This window comes from Mirounga angustirostris, unplaced genomic scaffold (assembly GCF_029215605.1).
Source record: "Mirounga angustirostris isolate CCGP_5_RB_7025 unplaced genomic scaffold, mMirAng1.0.hap1 SCAF_5, whole genome shotgun sequence".
In the NCBI taxonomy this organism is placed as follows: domain Eukaryota; kingdom Metazoa; phylum Chordata; class Mammalia; order Carnivora; family Phocidae; genus Mirounga; species Mirounga angustirostris.
Window position 1 is genome coordinate 99,381,349 of NW_026991713.1, and position 19,236 is coordinate 99,400,584.

The 19,236-nt window shown below is 45.1% G+C and overlaps 1 protein-coding gene across 1 annotated transcript in view; it reads right to left on the reverse strand.

The window, feature by feature from the left end:
- PRMT8 (protein arginine methyltransferase 8) overlaps nt 1-19,236 on the reverse strand; it is a 114,080-nt gene that overhangs the window by 27,918 nt on the left and 66,926 nt on the right. Inside the window, exons 4-5 of the mRNA XM_064591685.1 lie at nt 11,469-11,624; nt 9,111-9,174 (exon numbers count right to left, since the gene is read on the reverse strand). Coding sequence (XP_064447755.1) covers nt 9,111-9,174; nt 11,469-11,624 — 220 coding nt within the window. The remainder of the gene's footprint in view (nt 1-9,110; nt 9,175-11,468; nt 11,625-19,236) is intronic.

The following is a 19,236-nucleotide window of genomic DNA, read 5'->3' on the forward strand; positions in this document are numbered from 1 at the left end:
GATATCATCTGGGCCTCCAGCATGTCCATCAGAGTCAACTGACCCCACAGGTCCGAAGTTAGAGGTCTCCTCAGTTTAGACTCTTCTGTTTCCCAGAGCAGATCCTGTGCCAGAGAGGAGTGGGCATGAGGGTCATGAGTGCAAGGTGGGGGCACATTCTGAGGCAGTAGAGCCTCTCTGATGCCACCCCCACCGCAGCATGGCCACTAGCTGCCCCCCAACTACCTTGCCATGTTGTTCACCTGCCTATTTTGGCGACACCCACGCCGGCTGCCACACACCTTCCAAGGGCCTGACTCACCTCCAGGCTACGATCTCTTCTTCTTAATTGCCTAACCTAGCGTCCTATTTCCAGGACCTCACAGAGCACTTGACTCCTCACAAACATCAGGAATCATTGCTGAATGAATGAATGGATGAATAAGCAATTTTGAAAAAAGGGTATTTGGGTTCAAAGACAAAAGATCCTCAAACCAGTCCTAATTAGGATAGTAAAAAATTACTAGCATTTGAATAGCAGCTTTGCAGAGTTGATTTCGCTTATATTATCTCTGTAACCCTCACAGGACCCTGTGCGGTTGGTTTTTATTATTCCATCTGCCTAATGAGAAAACTGGAGTTTAGAGAAATCAAAAGGTAGAGCCAAAAGCGAGGCCTGTTTTATAACCTGGTACAAGTCACCAGCCTCCCTGAGGTTCCCTTCCTTCACCTGCAGCCGATATAGTATCTGCCTTAAATACCTCGTGGGATTGCTGTGGACACGAAGCAACTGCTTGGGAATGATGGAGGAAAAGAAATCAGAGAAGGCCAAGGACTAACCCATCCTCCTCCTGAAGGCTGTCAGATTGGTTAGTAGGGTAAGGAGAGGTAGAGCCATCATGAGCCTATCAGGATGGTGGAGGAAGAACCCATCCAACCCCCTGGTATCAGCTCTGTCTCAGGTTCCCATGGTCCAGATACATGGATAAATCTCTCTTACAAGGTCAGACCTAGCCCCATTCTTGAGCCAGTAGTGATGGGACAAAGAGGACAACAACAACTTTACCCCCAATATCTGGTGGGACTTGGAATATACTCTACAGCCAACAGACCCCATAACTGGAGCGGCAGAGATGAGCCCTGGGTGCTTCATAGCCGCAATATAGTAGAAACTTCAATATGGTAACCCCTTTCTTCCCCAGCCCCCCTTTGCCCGAGAACATAGGGCTTGAACTTCTGTCTTGTCCCTAGTACATCATCTGCCTGGCTTTGTGTCTTAGCTTGCTCTGGTTCCCTTGAGGACCGAGGACCTTGTCTGCTTAGCTAAAGCTCTGAAGTCCTGCTAGTTTTGGCCAGAGAACTTCTCTGGCCAGAGACCCTGCACAGCTGGACTAACACTCAGGCAATCAAAACCATACCGGGACTCACCCCCACCCCAAGCTATTGCCCACCACTTAGGACCCCTGGCACGGCACAGCCTGGGAAGATACCTCACACATTGGCCACAGGCAGAGGATTGTGCGGGCTTGGCCAAGTGGGGGCAGGGATGAGGAAGGCAGTGGAATGGGACAGGGTGGTTGAATCAGTGCAAGTGTAGAAGACAGCAAAGCCTCCCCGAGGCCGCAGGACTCAGGAAATCATCCCAGGTGTCACTGTCGCTCACTACCTAGAGCTTATGTGGGACAGGCACAAAGTGTCTCTCATCTCGGGGAGCTGGCATGGACGGTCCCTCTGCGTGACACACTTCTGTCCACTCAGCAGCTGGCCTCTTCGTCCGTCAGGTCTGTGCCTCAGGGGCCTCCCTCCAGAAGCTTCCTCACTTCCAGTACTGTGCTGGTCAGTGTCTAACAACCAGCTCCGGGAGTGGGGCCAAGGTGCTTGCTGGTGTCTGTGGTGCAAATATCTCCACCATGGCTGATTTCTGCTCACCCTGGGACGTCACCCGTGCGCAGTTGGGAAGAAAAGTACAAGGCAGTGTGAGCCATGTGAGCCGGCTCCAGAATGCCATTACGACCCCCCAGTCGGAAGTGGGCACCCCACTTTGCTCAATGGCCCCATCGTGTCTTGTTCTAAAACCTGTCGTGATTTGTAATTCTACCATGATGTCTGTTCACTTGCGTTCATGTCGGTTCTCTCCGTGAGACGGTGAGCTTCACCAGAGCAAGAGCCTGCTGTTGGGTCTGCGATTGGCACCCAGCACCTGGCACAGGGTGTGGAGCGTGGCACAACGATGCCTGAAGGAACGAGTGTGTGAAAACCAGCCCTAAGGTTATTAATAGGCTGCTTCACGAGCAGTTAGGAACGGAAGTAGCAACCACCAGCAGTCACCAGTGCAGGTTCATTAAAAACAATTATATCTGATTGATCTCACGTCTTCTCTTGACAGGGTTATTAGTCAAGTTAGTAAATGAAATAATAATAACAATAGCGAACATTTATTGGCCGCTTACTGCCCACGAGGTATCGTTGTGTTTTACACAGAGGTGTGCTAGTATGACCAATTGGGGTTTCGGGGGAAGTAGCCCTGATTTGTAGCATTTGCTGATTTCTGCGGTATAAATATTCCCATGGTGGCCGATTTCAAGCCACCAGAGTGGCTTCATCCATATAACAAATGTACTGAAAATTTCACAGTCCGTCCTGAGGAGCCTGTAGGAGTCTGTTTCGGCCCTGTTTTCCCTAGTAACATGGGATTATCACAATGACCCTATGAGATATGCCCTGCTATTGTTCCTATTTCACAGATGGGGAAACTGAGGCACAGAAAATGAGGGGTCCAAGATCACAAGCTAATTGGGCAGAACTGAGTGTGAACCAGGAAGCCTGGGTCCAGAGTCAGTGCTCTTCACCCGCACCCCCCTCCCCATGCCCGTGGTGAGTGATGTGGGCACATCTTTGCCTCCATGGGATCCTCATGGATATGCCATATTACTGTATGGCTTCACCACTGGCTACTTGGCTGTATTCAAAGGTGCTGATCAAGAGCTGAACGCAGACCAGGCTACAGGCACTTCACACTCACCCCAGGGCTCCCATCAGAGATGCAGGAACGCCAAGCACAGAATGGTGACCCTGGGAGAGCCATGCTCTCGGGATTCCTAGCAGATGTAAGGAAGGACCAAATCTACCAGCATGAAGTCTACTATGAATAAAAAGGGCAACTCTCCATTTGGATTCAAGACATAGGTTAGGAACTATAGCTTGGCAGTAACTCCGATAGACGACAGATACGGGTATGGACAGAACAGATTGTAGCTGATTCCAGCTCAGCACCAGATGACATGCGGTTTCTATGATTCCTAATGGACACTGGAGCCACGGGGCCAGCAGCACAGCATCTGGGTCCCTCCAGGCGCCAGTTGGGTTTATTTCTTAGCATGACTCTGAGGGTGAGAGGGTGATTCAAACCAAAGCCAGGGGTGAAGGACCGTCGGGGGATGTGGGAGAAGGACTGCCGCCTGAGGAGGAGGCTTCTACGCCCTGTGGCCCCAGAGGAAAGAAAGGGAGCATGGGCAAGGTTGCAGGGAGGCGGACGCCCCCGAGGAGCCAAAGCTTCTCCCAACGGTGGCTCGCAGGTGGCCAGTGGCGGGGTCCCTGTCAGGGTCACCTCCAGGACTGCATGGTTCCAGGGCATGGGAGGAAGCCTGCTACAGCAGATAATTCAAGCATCGTCTATGGAAGTCACTGAGTGTGGGGCTAAGAAAGAGCAAAGTGCCCAAACGGATCCACACTTAATGCTTTTTGAGCACCTACTACGCAGGAAGCCTAACACTGGGCACTCGGTGAATGCTCTCTCGCATCCCCCCAGGACCCCTGCAGGCTGCGCAGGGACCTAGCTCCTCTCTGGGCAGGAGGTGAGGTGACAGGACAGAGCCACCCCTCCTGGGACGTTGCAGAGCTTGCTGTCCACTGCCACTCTGCCGGGGTACGTTACGCTCAGGCCTCTCCGTCTGCAACTCTCCTGCTTTAGGACGTGCGCAGGTAGAAAAAGAGAGAGGAAAGGAGGGGTACACTTTCTCCCTTTAGTTTTCTGAGAAGTACATGGGTTCTAATTCTTTTGTTCCTAAAACTATAAACATTTCATCAATCTCTGAGCACCTATGTCAACTTTCACAAACAAATCTGCCTTTTAAGGCATCCCGGCAATAGCACCCTGGCTTCCTCAGCAGGGAAACAGAGGAAATAATAGTGCTTAAGTCAAAGAGTGGGCCACCTGTGTGGTAGAAGCCATGTGACGCTGTGAGACCGCTGCAGGTGGCTTCGTGGAGGTGTGTGTCTCCATGGGGATAAACCCCTCCCCAGGAACCGTGTGGAGGTAGATGGGGAAAAGGCTTGATTGATTCTGGGTGGCAGGTATTTTATGTCCTGTGTTGTTATTTATGTCTCTACACCTACACTCCTGAGCCCCACACAACTGGCTGTTGCAACATTTCAAAAGCATTTCCATGGAAGCATTCATACAGTCAAGCTGTCCTCTTTCCAGTACACACGCCAAGGCTGAGTGAGCAGGTGCCACAGTCGGGGCCCTGGGCGGCCACCTATTGCTGTGCTCGGGGAAGGAAGAAGTGGGAACAACGTTGCCTTGGAAGGGCCCCTGGCCCTGGAGTTCCCTCCCCCTTGGTACACTGGATGTGAGGGGAGGGTCCAAGGGGGCGAGTGGGTCCCTGCACAGGAAGCAAGCCTGGCTCAGCGGACTGGAGTCGAGCAGGGAGAGGAGAGTGCCCATGCATGTGTCAGAGCCCAGCACGGGGTGACAAACACATCTGCACTGGGCACGAGGTGGTGACAGTGGGAGATGGTGCACATACGGTGGGATTGATTCAATAAGTAAACATGTTAAGAATAGTGAGAGCCAGATTTTTCACCGTCAGAGAAAGGAATCTCCAACGTGGGAAGGGAGGAAGTTAGAGCACCCGGTGGGGCTGGTTGCAGCCAGGGCATCACGTGAACTCACACTTGACAGTATGTGTAGATAGATTCAGAAACACACGTTATGTAAATGCCTATGTACACACACACACACTTCTCTAGTTCTTTCCACTGAAGCAGCCCTGGGGACATCAACACCCTAAAATCAATGAGGACACTTAGCCCCAGATCCTAGTTTCTAAATGCCATCGTCCACTAAATGGACTTCAAGACTCCTTGGAGAAATGACTGATTCTAAAACAAAGCCATGTAAAGTACAAGGTGAACCTGGACCATTTGTGCCAGAAAATAAGAAAGCTCACAAAAAGAATGAAGAAGGAATGACAAAAGGATGCAGAAGCCAGCTTGAAGGGGGTCCTGTGACCAAATTAGGAACAATTTGTGTTTCAAAATGAGTATTGATAATAACAGACATAACCTATTGAATAAAATAAGGAATTAATGATAATGAATGAAGTATTTACATGGTTTCAAACCGCCTCCCCCAGAAAATCCTACTCATTACAAAAGGAGAAGGAGCAACGTGACCGTGGAGAAGCCTGGTAGACATCACCTTAAGCAGGGATCAAAGTCAATGCTGTCAGTGACAGGACAAATCCAAACTGCATGTCCCCAAGAGCGTGCAGGGAGAAGGACACAGCATCTCAGCTGAACCCATTAGTGCAGAGGCATCCTACATCCCCAGACAGAGGGACATTCTACAGAACTCTGGCCTGCGATCCTCAAGCATCAAGATGACAAGAGTCAAGGAAAGTCTGGCTGCTCCAGCCTGAAGGCAACCAGAGATATGTCAACTAAATGCGACACGTGGTTTGAAACAGAATCCTTTTGCTGTAAAGGGTGTTATTTTCGACAAGTGGCCAACAGTAGGATCTGAGCACTCAATAACAATAATGTAAGAATGCTAGTCTCCTGATTTTGATGGGTGCAGTGTGGCTATGCAGAGAAATGTCCCGGTTTGTAGGACACACACATTTGTGTCTTCAGGGCTGATGGGGCCTCATGTCAACAACTTGCTTTCAAAGCATTCAGGGAAAAAGAGAAACTTGCACCTTTTCTATAAACTGGAATGTTCTGAGGGTTAAAGGAAAGAAGGGAAAAAGGAAAGGAAGGGGAATAAAATAATTTACAGGAGTCTGAAGCAGGGAGGGGGAGGGGGGCCCTCGAGGTGTGACCAGAGTTCATGGTGAGGAGTTGTGGGCTTTCTTTTTCCTGGCAAACCTCCAGAGCCAAACTGCTCTTCTCCTGAGGTCAGGCACTCCTCAGCTAATGTTCTCCCCTCTCCCGCTCAGGCCTGCCCCACACACTGCTACCAATGGCTATGGGCAGCCAACCTCGGCAAGCCAGGGGGGCTACGGTTCTAGATCCCGACAGCAGCAAGAGACAGATGACAAGTAAGTGGGGGCTGGGCAGAACTTCCCTCCAAGGGCAGGCGTCCTTGTGCAAGAGAACCTGTACAGAGGCAAGGATGGTCCAAGTGTCCTTTGAAGGCCTCTTAGGGCCCAGGGATGGGACTGAGAGGACGTCAGGTCAGACATCTAGTTGCACACACCCTCCTCTCCTAAGAGGTTTTGATGTTCATTTTCAGGATTGGCAGCCACTGCTGGGGCTACCACATCAACGTAAACACACTTCAGGGGAGAGGACATGAGCAAAGCCAAGACCGAAGGTTCTGCCCTAGCTCTCCTAACCTCAGCTTCCACGGCTGTGGCACAGAGCTGGAGAAAGGGATATCCGATGAAAACATGGGGATGGCAGGCCGATTCACCCTTGTAGAGAAAGAACTGGCCAGTCTTCTTTTCCATCGTAGTAGGCAAGTAGAGCGCTCACCTCTTTCCCTTCTGCCCACGTCAGGTACTATTCCGAGGAGCGTAGGAAACAGCCAGCTCCCCTGAGCACACCGAGAGAGGCTGGACACCAAGGCCAGAGGTCAGGGGTGTCTGAGCAACACTTCCCCTACTCAGGCTGGAAAGAGGCCTCTGGACCCCTTTTGTGGCCCACCCCTAACCTTTGTGCTGTGGCTCACCCACCATCGCCCCCTTCCCTTCCTCACTTCCTGCCTTCCCCAGCTTAGATTCCATGATCCATTATTGCAGTCAACTCCCGGGCTCTGCCATCAAATGCCCCACCCAGGCAGTCCTCCTCACACCCAAGCTGGTGAGCGTGGTAGGGGGAAATTCATGCGTGGACCAAGCTTACTGCCTGTCTGTGTTGACTCATCTCCAGCAGGCACTGACCACTCCCCAGCAATCCCCACTAGTCCTACTACTATATCTGCCTTTCTCCCTCCTAAAAGACCATTCCATCCCTTCTCATGTCTCTTCTCATCACCTTCTTCTCTGCCAATGACTGTCTTATTCTTTGAAAAGGAAATGGAGGCAATAAACCAGGGGCTTTCCACTGCCAGCCCACCTCTGTCTGGACCCACACCCTCCACTTTCCCTCTGGTTCCCTACTCCAAGAAAAAGGCCAACCCCTGAACCTGTGCTCTGAACTCAAGGGCCTCGCTCCTGTATCTTTCTCCTGGACAATTGAATCAAACACACATGTTTCCATATCTCTAGCCTTAAAAAACAACTCCTTCCCTTGGCCCCACATTCCCCTGTAGATACAGTTCCATTTTTCTGTGCCCCAGCACAGCAAAAAGACTTACTTAGAGCCCTCCCTTAACCTACTCTAACTGGACTTCAGAAACCCCCCCACATTGAGTCCGCTCTTGTTTAGAACACCAGTACCTTCCATGTGGCCAAACTCAATGGTCACTTCTCTATTCTTACCTTACTTGATCTCTTAGCATTCCCTACACTCGTCCCTATCTCCTTCCCTTGACTTCATGGTACATCTCTCTCCTGAAGGTCCACCAGCCTCACTGGGGGTATCTTCTCTGCCTCTTGCTGGCCCCTTCTCCTCTGCTTGCCCTCCAGATATTAAAATGCTCTAGAGCCCTATCTTTGGCCCATTTCTTTTCTTCCAGCTCTACTTTATCCTTAAGTGACATCATGCTCTAGCTTCAAATAAAATCCATATGCCAAAGACTCCCAACTCTATATGGCTCTCCCTGGAACTCTAGACTTATATATCCCATCTTACTCAACATGTCTATTGGATGTCCATCTCAAACCTGACATGGGCTGAAGAGAACTTTTGACTCCTTTCTCCCTCCCATCACCCCTAGGAATTCTCTACTTTCAGTCTTCCACCACCGCCCCCCCCATTACTCAAGGCAACAAAACAGCCCTTGTTCCTGTCTTTTTATCATTCCAATATGCATTGCATCTGTAGGTCCCCTTGCATTTTGGCCCATAGTGCTCAAATCACCTCCACTGCCACCATCCTTGCCACCAGCCATGCCACAGTACATCCCCCGAGCACTGAAATAGCCTAATGAGTCTCTGCTTACACTCTTGATACCTACAACCCATTCTGATCCATACTCCATAGGAACCACTTCTCCAAAATGCCTCCATCATCCTTAGAAAAAAAAATTCAACTTGGCTTTCCTAGTTTATATAACCTACATGATCTGGCCCAGCTCAGCACAGGACTTGGGGGCTAAATCACATCAGGTTGACTGATAAAAGATGCAAGGAGTTCTTTGGATCTGGGACACTTGTGGGTGTGAGTGTGTTCAAGATAGGTTCTAGGACAAAGGGCCTGGGAACTGTTGCAATGCATGGGAAAGGAGTGAGGGGAGGAAGGGTAGAGAGGACACCTCTCTTTATAATCAGACTCCAGCCTGGAGAAGGTCCCACTCCCAAGGGCAGCCTAATTGCCAAGACAGCTTCATCAGCATCAGGGCCGGTGGGCAGTAGAGGACCGCATTTCTCCAAAGCAGAGCCTGGAGTCTGCTAGGATGCCCCTGGTTAGCTTACAGGGAGAGGTGGGGGCTGGGGGCTGTGCAGAGGAAAGAAGAGGAGGAAGAGCAATAGAATGCCTACAGCTGGGACCAAGCAGAAGGAATGGTGGCTAAGCCATGGAAGCTGAGCTGGGAATAACGTGCCCTTGGCTGAGATGGCTGGGATGGGGAACCTCAGAACCTCCTGGGCACCATCCTGCAAATAGGGCCTCAGCCAGGCTCCACCATTCCAAGGCCAAGTGCTCTGTACTCTTCCCTCTTATGTCAGTCTATACCACCCAAACAAGAAAGTGCAAGCCCCCTCACTCCCTCCCTCCGTGGGAAAATACGTGGAGGTGTGTCTTACTGTTGTCCAAGTGGTTGGCCTTAATGATCTTCTCTGAGTAGTCAGAAATACTGGAACATTCAATCTAGAAAGGGCACAGAACAGAGGAGTGAGGCATAAAAAAGATCACAGCATGTCTGGCACCAATTTAGCCGATGGAGAAGCTGAGCCTGGAGGGGTATGGTGACCTGCCCACAGCCATACAGTTATTTTCTAGTAGACTGAAGACTATAGTGCAGCCCTCCGAATTGGCAGGACTGTGGCTCTTGCATTGAGTCTGTCTGCCTTTGCCAGAGGCTGATTCCCAGTGCTTCACAATGGAGGGCCTGGTATCCAAGTTGGGGGATTCAGAAGGAAGTGGCAGGCCTCCTCCTGGAGAGAGGAGAGTGACCTGGAGCCAGGCAGCCTGGATTCACATTCAGCCTCAGCCACTCTCCACCTGCCCCTCAGTTTCCTCCTAAGTGAGGAAACAGTCCCTGTTTTACTTGGTCATTGTGTGGATTAAATAAGCAAAAGCATGTGATCCACTCAGAGCATGACGGCCCCCAAGCCCCAGCCCCCGGGGGGACGGCCTTACGGCCCTCTTTTCTCTTCTCCTGTCTTTGCCCCCCTGCTTTCCTTTTCCCCTTCTCTCTTCTCTCCCTCTCCCTCTCTCTCCCTCTACTTCTCTCTCTCTCTGTAGAAGAGCAGTGGGTAGAAAGGGGAGCCTGGAACAGAAGAACCTGTGAAATGGGCCATCAGGAAAGAGGCCCAGCTAAATGTGGGAGCTGTTTAGAAAAGAGCAGTGACAGCAAAAGCCTGGGAGGTAGACAGATTGGGACAGTTGGGATAGTCACCACAGCTGGAAGGCGCCAAGGGGGCGCCTCCTAACAGCTCCTTAGCTGGGGCCGCTGGCCACTTAGAAGCCAGTGAGGAACAGCCCAGCCCTTTCATTGCTCAGCCCTCGGCTACCCATTCCCCAGCTGGACAGGGGCTGAGATGAGGCCTCTGAGACAGTGCTGGGAGGGCGGGCAGGGGGATGGCCAGACAAACCAAGTCCCACCCTAAGGTTTTGTGACCTCATTGGAAGTGGAGTCTGTCCCTTGCTGGAAAGCCTCCCTTTGGGTGAGGAGGGCCCAGTGAAGGAGAGCTGGAAGGTGGGGAGGGGCAGGACTTGACCTGGGGCATCCGGATTGGCCCGTCTCCTCAGCTGAGTACATCTCAGCTTTTTCAGTCAAGTCTGTGGTGGAGATGCCTCAAGGATGGCCCAGGTTTCTAGAAGACCTCTACAGCCAACGCCTAGGCACTTTACAAGTGAGGCATGGAGAAGGAACGTTGTCGCTGCTGGGGACTCAGGGACAGGCCTCTGAGGCCAAGTGGGGTTGGCCAAGGGGATGTGGAGGGCTCTGGGATTGTCAGCACAGGCTACAGGACCACGCAGCTAAATGCACAGAGAACAAAGCCCCACTGAAAGTTGCTCAGCTCCCATTGGCTTCTGCAAGCAGCTGTCTTGTGTGCACACTGGGAGCTTAATTGTAGTGTGTCTTAAATTTTGCTCAAGACCAATTCCCATATTCTAGCCTTGGGCCCTCTGCGTTTTTCAAACATCAGCCAGCCACTCAAGAGATTTTCTTTTTCACAGTTTCTTCCCAGCTCCAGAGCCCACAGCCTCCCTGTCATCAAGCAGTGCCCAGCTCTGTAGTGTAGCCAGAGGAAGGCTGGGAGCCCTCCCAAAGTGTCAGCCTCCATTTCTATCTGGAGGGGCTGCAGCAGCCAGAGCAGCAGAATTTAAACTTACCAACTTGCCCTTTAACGAACAAAGGAAGGAGATTGTCTTGTTATTATCCCCTAGGGCCTCATCCCAACTATATTAATATTAGACACTGAGCATTGGTCATATGCCAGGCCCTGTTCTAAACACTTTACATATGTATTAAACTCATTTATTCTTCACAGTCACCGCATGGGTGAGGTATTGTTCCTAGGGCCATTTATAGATGGAGAAACAGAGGTACAGAAGTGAATTATCCACAGTCACACAGAGCAGAGATTCAAGCCAAAGCCCACACATATAACCACACAGCACTGCTTCTCAAGCTGATGGTAGGACTAAGTGCTCTAAGGTAATGATGACACCAGAATGATTTCCAGAAAGTCAAAAATCCTCCATAAATGTCAGCATTTGTCAGGGCAAGGAGCCAGGAGCAATGCCCAAGTGACAGGGAGCCCTGCGAACTTGCCCCACCTCCTGAGAGTCACACTTGATTTTCTCTACCTCTCCTCGAGGGTGTGGCCCCAGCAAGGAATGGACCTAGATTTGTACTTGTAGGAGGGGCAGGAGAAGGTAGGAGGCAGCTGGTTCTATAGGAGCCAACAGGAGGGAGGGAGTCGCATGCTCACCCCAAATACTTTCTTGGCCCCTGCTTTGGCAGCAAACATGGAAAGGATCCCAGTACCACTCCCAACGTCCAGCACCACTTTGTCCTTGAACACATGCTTATTGTGGTACATGGAGTTCCGGTAGGTGAGTGTCCGCACCTCATCCTTCAGCATTTCCTGTGGAAGGAAAGGCAAGGCAATGTCAATGTATTCAAGCCACCTAGGAGTACACCAAGGTCATGGACCCCAGGACTGTCCTGTTAAATTTTTCAAGAATACAGCCACTTTGGAAAACAGTGTGGAGATGCCTCAAAAAATTAAATATAGAGCTACCCTATGATCCAGCAATGGCACTACTGGGTATTTACCCCAAAGACACAGATGTAGTGAAAAGAAGGGCCATATGCACCCCAATGTTCATAGCAGCAATGTCCGCAATAGCCAAACTGTAGAAAGAGCCAAGATGCCCTTCAACAGATGAATGGATAAAGAAGATGTGGTCCATATATACAATGGAATATTACTCAGCCATCAGAAAGGATGAATACCCAACTTTTGCATCCACATGGATGGGACTGGAGGAGATTATGCTAAGTGAAATAAGTCAAGCAGAGAAAGTCAATTATATGGTTTCACTTATTTGTGGAACATAAGGAATAGCATGGAGGACATTAGGAGAAGGAAGGGAAAAATGAAGGGGGGTGGAGATCAGAGGGAGAGATGAACCATGAGAGACTATGGACTCTGAGAAACAAACAGGGTTTTAGAGGGGAGCGGGGAGGAGGGGTTGGTTAGCCTAGTGATGGGTATTAAGGAGGGCACGTACTTCATGGAGCACCAGGTATTATACGAAAACAATGGATGGCGGATCACCACATGAAAAACTAATGATGTATTGTATAGTGACTAACATAACATAATAAAATAAAATTAAAAAAAAAAAGAATCTCAGTGATGGGGGTGCCTGGTTGGCTCAGTCACTGGAGCGTGCAACTCTTGATCTTGGTGTTGTGAGTTTGAGCCCTGTGTAGGGTGTAGAGATTGCTTAAAAATAAAATCTTTAAAAAAATCTCAGTGATGTCATTAGGCCAAGCTGCAGGAGAGTATTGTAGGGCAGCTGGACTAGGGGCTACCTGTATACTTACAAACAACTCCAGCCTTAAAACTCTACCCAAGAAAGATAATTTTGTACTATAGAAGGAGAAACCTATGTCCAGCCCTGGGAAAACTTCCATCTACCAAAGAAAAAAGGAAAGATCAGTGCAATGCAACCTGAGGGATTTAAGTTAAACCTAAAGCAGAATCTTCTGCCACCATGAAAGAATTGTCTTCAAACAGATTATTAGAGGAGGCTTTGTTTCGTGTGTGTGTGTGTGTGCATACCTTTTTCATTTGCTTTTTTTAAAGAATGGAAAACATATTTCTTTGCTCACCATTATTCAAGTGCTTTGTGGCCTAAAAGAAAGCAGGTTACCCCTTACAACTGTCTCCAATCTAACAAGAACATGATTAATCTGTGTATGGTGGTGAGGCAGAGACCTTTGTCCATTCAAGCTATCGGGAAACACTTTTTTTTTTTTTGAGAGAAAGAGAGCATGCAAGCAGGGTGGGGAGGCAGAGGGAGAGGGAGAGAGAAAATCTTAAGCAGGGTCCACATCTGACATGGGGCTCAATCTCACTACCCTGAGGTCATGACCTGAGCCAAAATCAAGAATTGGACATTTAACTGACTGAGCCGCTCAGGCACCCCAAACACTTCTGACTAATTCATCACCAATAGTACTGGGGTTATAGTATAATTTTAGTATAATGTTTAGTATAACTTGCATACAATAAAAAGCACAAATTTTAAATGCATGGTTAGGTATAAGAGTTTTTTTTTTTAATTTAAATTCAGTTAGCCAACATATAGTACATCACGTGCCCTCCTAGGGGTAAGAGTTTTAACAAATGTATACCTGTGTAACCACCACTATAACCAAGATATAGAACATCTCCACCCCCCTAGAAAGTCCTTAATGTCCCTTGGGCAGTCAATCCCCACCACGACCCAAATGATTAATCATCTAACTTCTATCACTGAAGTTTCCTTCTGTCTTCATATAAATTGAATCATATGGTATGTACACTTTTGTGTCTGGCTTCCTTTGCTCAACATAAGGTTTTTGATGTTCATCTACTTTATTGCATATATCCAAGGTTTGTTCCTTTTTTCTTGTTCTTGTTGTATTGACTAGTATTCCATTGTATGGACATTTATCCATTCACTTGTCGATGGGTATTTGGATTGGTATAAATAAGGCAGGTACAAACATTCTTGTATGAGTATATTTGAGGATATGTTCTCATTTTCCTTGGGTAAATACCTAGAAATGGGTTTGCTGGTAGGTGTTTAATATCATAAGAAATTGCCAGTTTTCCAAAATAGTTGCTCTAGTTCATGATCCCACCATCAATGCATGAGATCTCAAGCTGCTTCACATGCCAGCAACTTAGTATTATCACTTTTTAAAATTTTATTCATTCTTGTAGATATGAGCTGGTATCTCATGGCAGTTTTAATTGCATTTCCCTGATATCTATTGATGTAGATAAATTTTTCATGTGCTTATTAGCTATTCATATAAATCTTCTATGATGTGTCTGGTTGAGTCTTTTGTCCACTTTTTTCTTGACCTATCTGTCTTTTCTCTATTGAATTGTAGGAATTTATATATTCTGGAAACAAATCCTTTGTCAGACATATGTACTGTGAAAATCTTCTTCCAATCTGAGATTTGCCTTTTCATTTTCTTGATGTTGTCTTTTGAAAAGCAGTTTTTAGTTTTGATAAAGACCAAGTTTGTAGGTGGTTTTTTTTTAATGATTAGAATTTTTTGTGTCCTGCCTAATTTTTATCTACCCCAAGGTCACAAAGATAATCATCTATGTTTTCATCCAGAAGTTTTATAGTTATGGCTTTTACTTTAGGTCTATGATTCATGTCAAATTAATTTTTTTCATATGCTGTAAATTAGGGAAATGAGTTCATTTTTTTTATATAAAACAGGTGATGTAAACACCATTTATAGAATAGACTCATTTCCTCCATTGAATTACCTTGCCATCCTTGGCAAAGATCAATTAACTATATATTTGTAGCTTCTCTGACCTGTTCCATTAATATACCAATTCAACACTAACTTGATTACTGTAGCTTTATATTAACTTTGAAATCAAGTAATGTGAGTCCTAGTTCTTTTTTTACAAGTTTTATTTTAGATCCTGTGCATTTCCATATACATTTTAGAGTCTGCTTATTAATTCACACAGAACAGCTCCCTGGAGTTGATTGGAATTGCATTGAATCTATAAATCAATTTGGAGAGAATTGATATCTTACAAATATTGAGTCCTACAATCCAAGAACACTGACATAGCTTTCCATCTATTTAGGTCTCCTTTAATTTCTCTCTGCAATGTTTTATAGATTTTAAAAGGCTTGCATTTCTTTCATTAAATTTATTCTCAACTATTTTACTTTATGGTATTGTATATGATATTTTTAAATGTTATTTTCCAATTGTTTTATGTCAGTGTATATATTGAACATACTGTGTTTTGCAGGTTTGCTCACTTCACATACTAATTGTAGTATGATTTTTTGTAGATTCCTTTGTTTTTCTATGTAAAAAATCTTGTCACTTGTGAATTAAGACAATTTTACTTCTTTTTTCCAATCTGTATGCCTTATATTTTTTGTTCTTTCCTTTTGTTTTACTGCACTGGCAAGGACTACCATACAATAAAACATTGAATAAAATAGGAGAAGACAGGCATTCTTTCTTTGTTCCAATAATGTAAATGTCACCATTGAGCATAATGTTAGCTGTGGGCTTTCTATAAATGTCTTTTATCAGATGAAGACGTTCTTTTCTATTTATAATTTGCTGAGAGCTTTTATCATGATTAGCATTGAATTCTGTCACATGCTTTTTCTACATTTATTGAAATGGTATGTGACTTTTCTCCTTTATTCTGATAATATGTTGAACTCCAGAGATTGGTTTCAAATGCTAAACCAACATTTTGTCATGATGTATTATCCTTTTTAAATATTGCTGGGTTTTATTTACTAATATTTTGTTGCAGATATTTCTATCTATATTTGTGAGACATTAATCTGTAATTTTCTCTTACCTTTCTCTGGTAATAAGTTATGCTGACTGAGCTCATCACACAAGTTAGAAAGTGTTCTCTCATATATTTTCTGAAAAAGTTTGTGTGAGATAGGTATTTTTCTTCTTTAAATATTTGACATATAATTCACCAGTAAAACTATCTGGGCCTGGAGTCCTTTTTGTGGGAAGATTCAATTTTTCAATAGATAGAGGGCTGTTTTAGTTTTCCGTGCATTCTTACATCAGTTCTGACAAAGTGTTTTTCCAAGGAATTTATCCATTTCAGCTAAGAGATCAAATTTATGGGCATAACATTGTCATAATATTCTCAAATTACCTCTCAAATGTTTATATGATCTGTACTAATGTCCTTGTCTTCATTTATGATACTATAATTTGTATTTCATCTGACTTTTTCTTGATCAGTCTAACTAGGGGTTATCAATTTAATTAGTCTTTTCAAAAACTAACTTGTAGCTTAGTTGATTTTCTATATTGCTTTACGTCTACTTCATTGATTTGTGCTCTCATCTTTATTATTTGCTTTTCCAAACTTACTTGGGTTTTCTTTTCTGCTTCATAAAGTAGAAGTTTTGATCATTGATTTTGTACCTTGCTTTTTGTCTAATATAAGCATTTAAAGTTATAAATTTATGGGGTACCTGGGTGGCTCAGTTGGTTAAGCATCCAACTCTTGATGTCAGCTCAGGTCATGATTTCAGGATCATGAGATTGAGCCCTGCATCAGGCTCCATACTGAGTATGGAGCCTACTTAAGATTCTCTCTCTCCTTCTCCCTCTGCCCCTCCCCACTATAAATAAATAAATAAATAAATAAAGTTATAAATTTCCCTCTAGGTTTTGCTCTAATTACAACCCACAAATTTCCATGTGTCTGTTTCTTAGTTCAGAAACAGCTGTAACAAAATACTATAGACTGGGTGGCTTAGAAAAACGTTTCTCACAGTTCTGGAGACTAGAAATCCAAGATCAAGGTACCAGCAGATCCATTATCTGGTGAGGGCCTGCTTCATGGTTTGCATATGGTCATCTTTTCCTTGTATCCTCACGTGGTGGAGAGTAGAGTGAAAAAACAAGCCCTCATATCTCTTTTTATTTTTTCAAGATTCCAGAATACATTAAAAATTTATTTTGCTGAGAGAAAGATAGATTATCTAATAAATGATGCTGTAGTACCGAACAACCTGTATAGAAATATGGCTGGACCATAACCTCACAGGATATAGAACATTACTTAAAGATTAAGTACTTAAAAAAGAAAGATTAAATAAACACTTAAGTATGGAAAAAAACCCAAAAAATAACTTCAGCAGAATTTTTAGGAGACTGTATTAGTTTTCTATTCCTGCTGTTACAAATTACCAAAGACTTAGTGATTTAAAACAACACAGATTTGTTATCACACAGTCTGGAAGTCAGAAGTCTCATCCAGGTCTCATTGGCCCAAAATCAGGTGTCAGCAAGGCTGTGTTCCTTCCGGAAGATCTAGGACAAAATCCATCCCCTTGCTTTTTACAGCTTCTAGAAGATACCTGCATTCCTTGGCTCATGGCTCCTTGCTCCTTCAAAACCAGCAACTGCATCACTGTAACCTCTGTCCCCATTGTCCTCACCTCTTCCTCTCTGACTCTGACCTCACTCTCCTGCTTTCTTCTTTCACTTATTGGGACTCTTGTGTCATGTCTCCTCTTAGTATACTAATCCCATTCATGAGGGCTCCACTTTCATGACCTACTTACCTCCCCAAGGTCCTACCTCCTGATACCAATATACTGGACATTAAGATTTCAATATATGAATATTGAGGGGGACACAAAATTCGGTCCATAGCATTGTGTTTTCACTATCATTCAGTTTCCAATATTTTCTAATTTCTCTTGTTATTTCTTCTCTGACCTTGTTTTCAGTGTTGCTTAATTTCCAAGTATTTAGAGATTTTCTCAATAATTTATTGGTTTTGGTTTCTAATTTAATTCCATTATAATCAAAATAATGTATTCTGCATGACTTCAGTGTTTTAAAATGTATTAAGATTTGTTTATGGCCTGACATATGATCTATCTTAGTGAATGTTTCAATGTGTCCTTAAAAGGAATGTGTATTCTTTTAGTTTGGAGATGCAATGTTCTACAAAAGCCTATTAGGTCAGGTTATTTGATTGTATCATTCAAATTTCTACATCTTACTGATTTGTGTGTGTGTATTTGTTCTATCAATTATCAAGAGGGAAGTGTTAAAAAAAAATCTTTAACCATAGTTGGGGATTTGTATTTTTATCCTTCTAGTTCTATAGATTTTGCTTGATGTTTTTGAAGTTTTGTGCACACATGTGTGACAGCTTTGTAATGTGTCACCTTGGCTTGCTACTCTGCATTTCCCAGAATTCTCTTTCTACTATGTTACCAGTTAAAGTGGGCCACAGAGGAGATTTGGAAGGTAAAAAGGAGGCAGGAAGCATTTTGTAGTGCACACGTCATTGACGAAGTGTTGACTCACTTTGTTGGCATGAAGCAGCAGCTGGGCCTTCTTCCGTTTCTCTGTCTCCTGAGCCGGGTGTGTGTGTATAGCTCCATGGTGAAACTCCCAGCCTCTATAGGATACGATCACCACCAAGGTCAAAGGCAATAGAATGGGCATGTCTTTCAGTCTGTCGTCATAGGGTTCAAGCTTGTGCTTATTGGTTCTAGCTTCTCCTGATCTCCCCATATTTTACATTCATATTCTTTTCTGGCTACCTGCTCTGTGAACTTCAAGCTCCAGCATAGACATGGAGACACAGCCTTACACAATTACATTAGCTAATTCTCTGTGTGTATGTGTGGAGATACATATATATATATATCTGGATCAACTTTCATGGTTGAACTCTGTCTGATACAGAATTTGATACCAAGAATATCTCTTGAATATAAGGATGTATTCTCTGAATTGGTTTTGAGTTTTCTGGAATCTGATTAGAATTAAAGGCACTAATGCCTCTATTGCCAATGATAAGGAGGACACAGGTGGCCAATAGCATGAAATGGCAAAGTAGTCACTCAAAACTTTAGATACCTGTAATAAAGTATCTATGGAAGACCAGATTCTGGATGACCAAGTATTTTCTACCTTAGAACATTTTAGTCAACATAAGAGGTATAATGGGTGGGTTAGTTGGTTGGTTGCTACTAACTGTTCTAAAAAACATGGAGAAAGAAAATGAACTTAGGAATTTAAATTCTCAGCTCAAGGTCTGCACATAGCACCCAAAAGCTTCTATGATTTCTCTGGGGAAAAAAACACACACAAACAAAAACATTTCCTGTAGGTACAGGGCCAAGATTTCCAAAAACCAAATCCAAAGTCTAATCATACAAGTGCCTGAATTACAACACAAATTGCATTCTCATCCTTGCAAGACCTCTTTTGTTAAAGTTGAGGCATCTGTTGGGAATGAACAGGATCCTAAAAATTGGAATGGAAACATATAGGAAACATATGATTAAGGTGGGACCTCAAGTTCCTAAATTACAGAATCTTCTTTGCCAGTAGAAGCATCTTCTTCCCCTGCCTGAGGGAGTTAGTTTTCCTTTTCCTAAAGAATCATATTGGCTTCCCTTGAGGTAGTT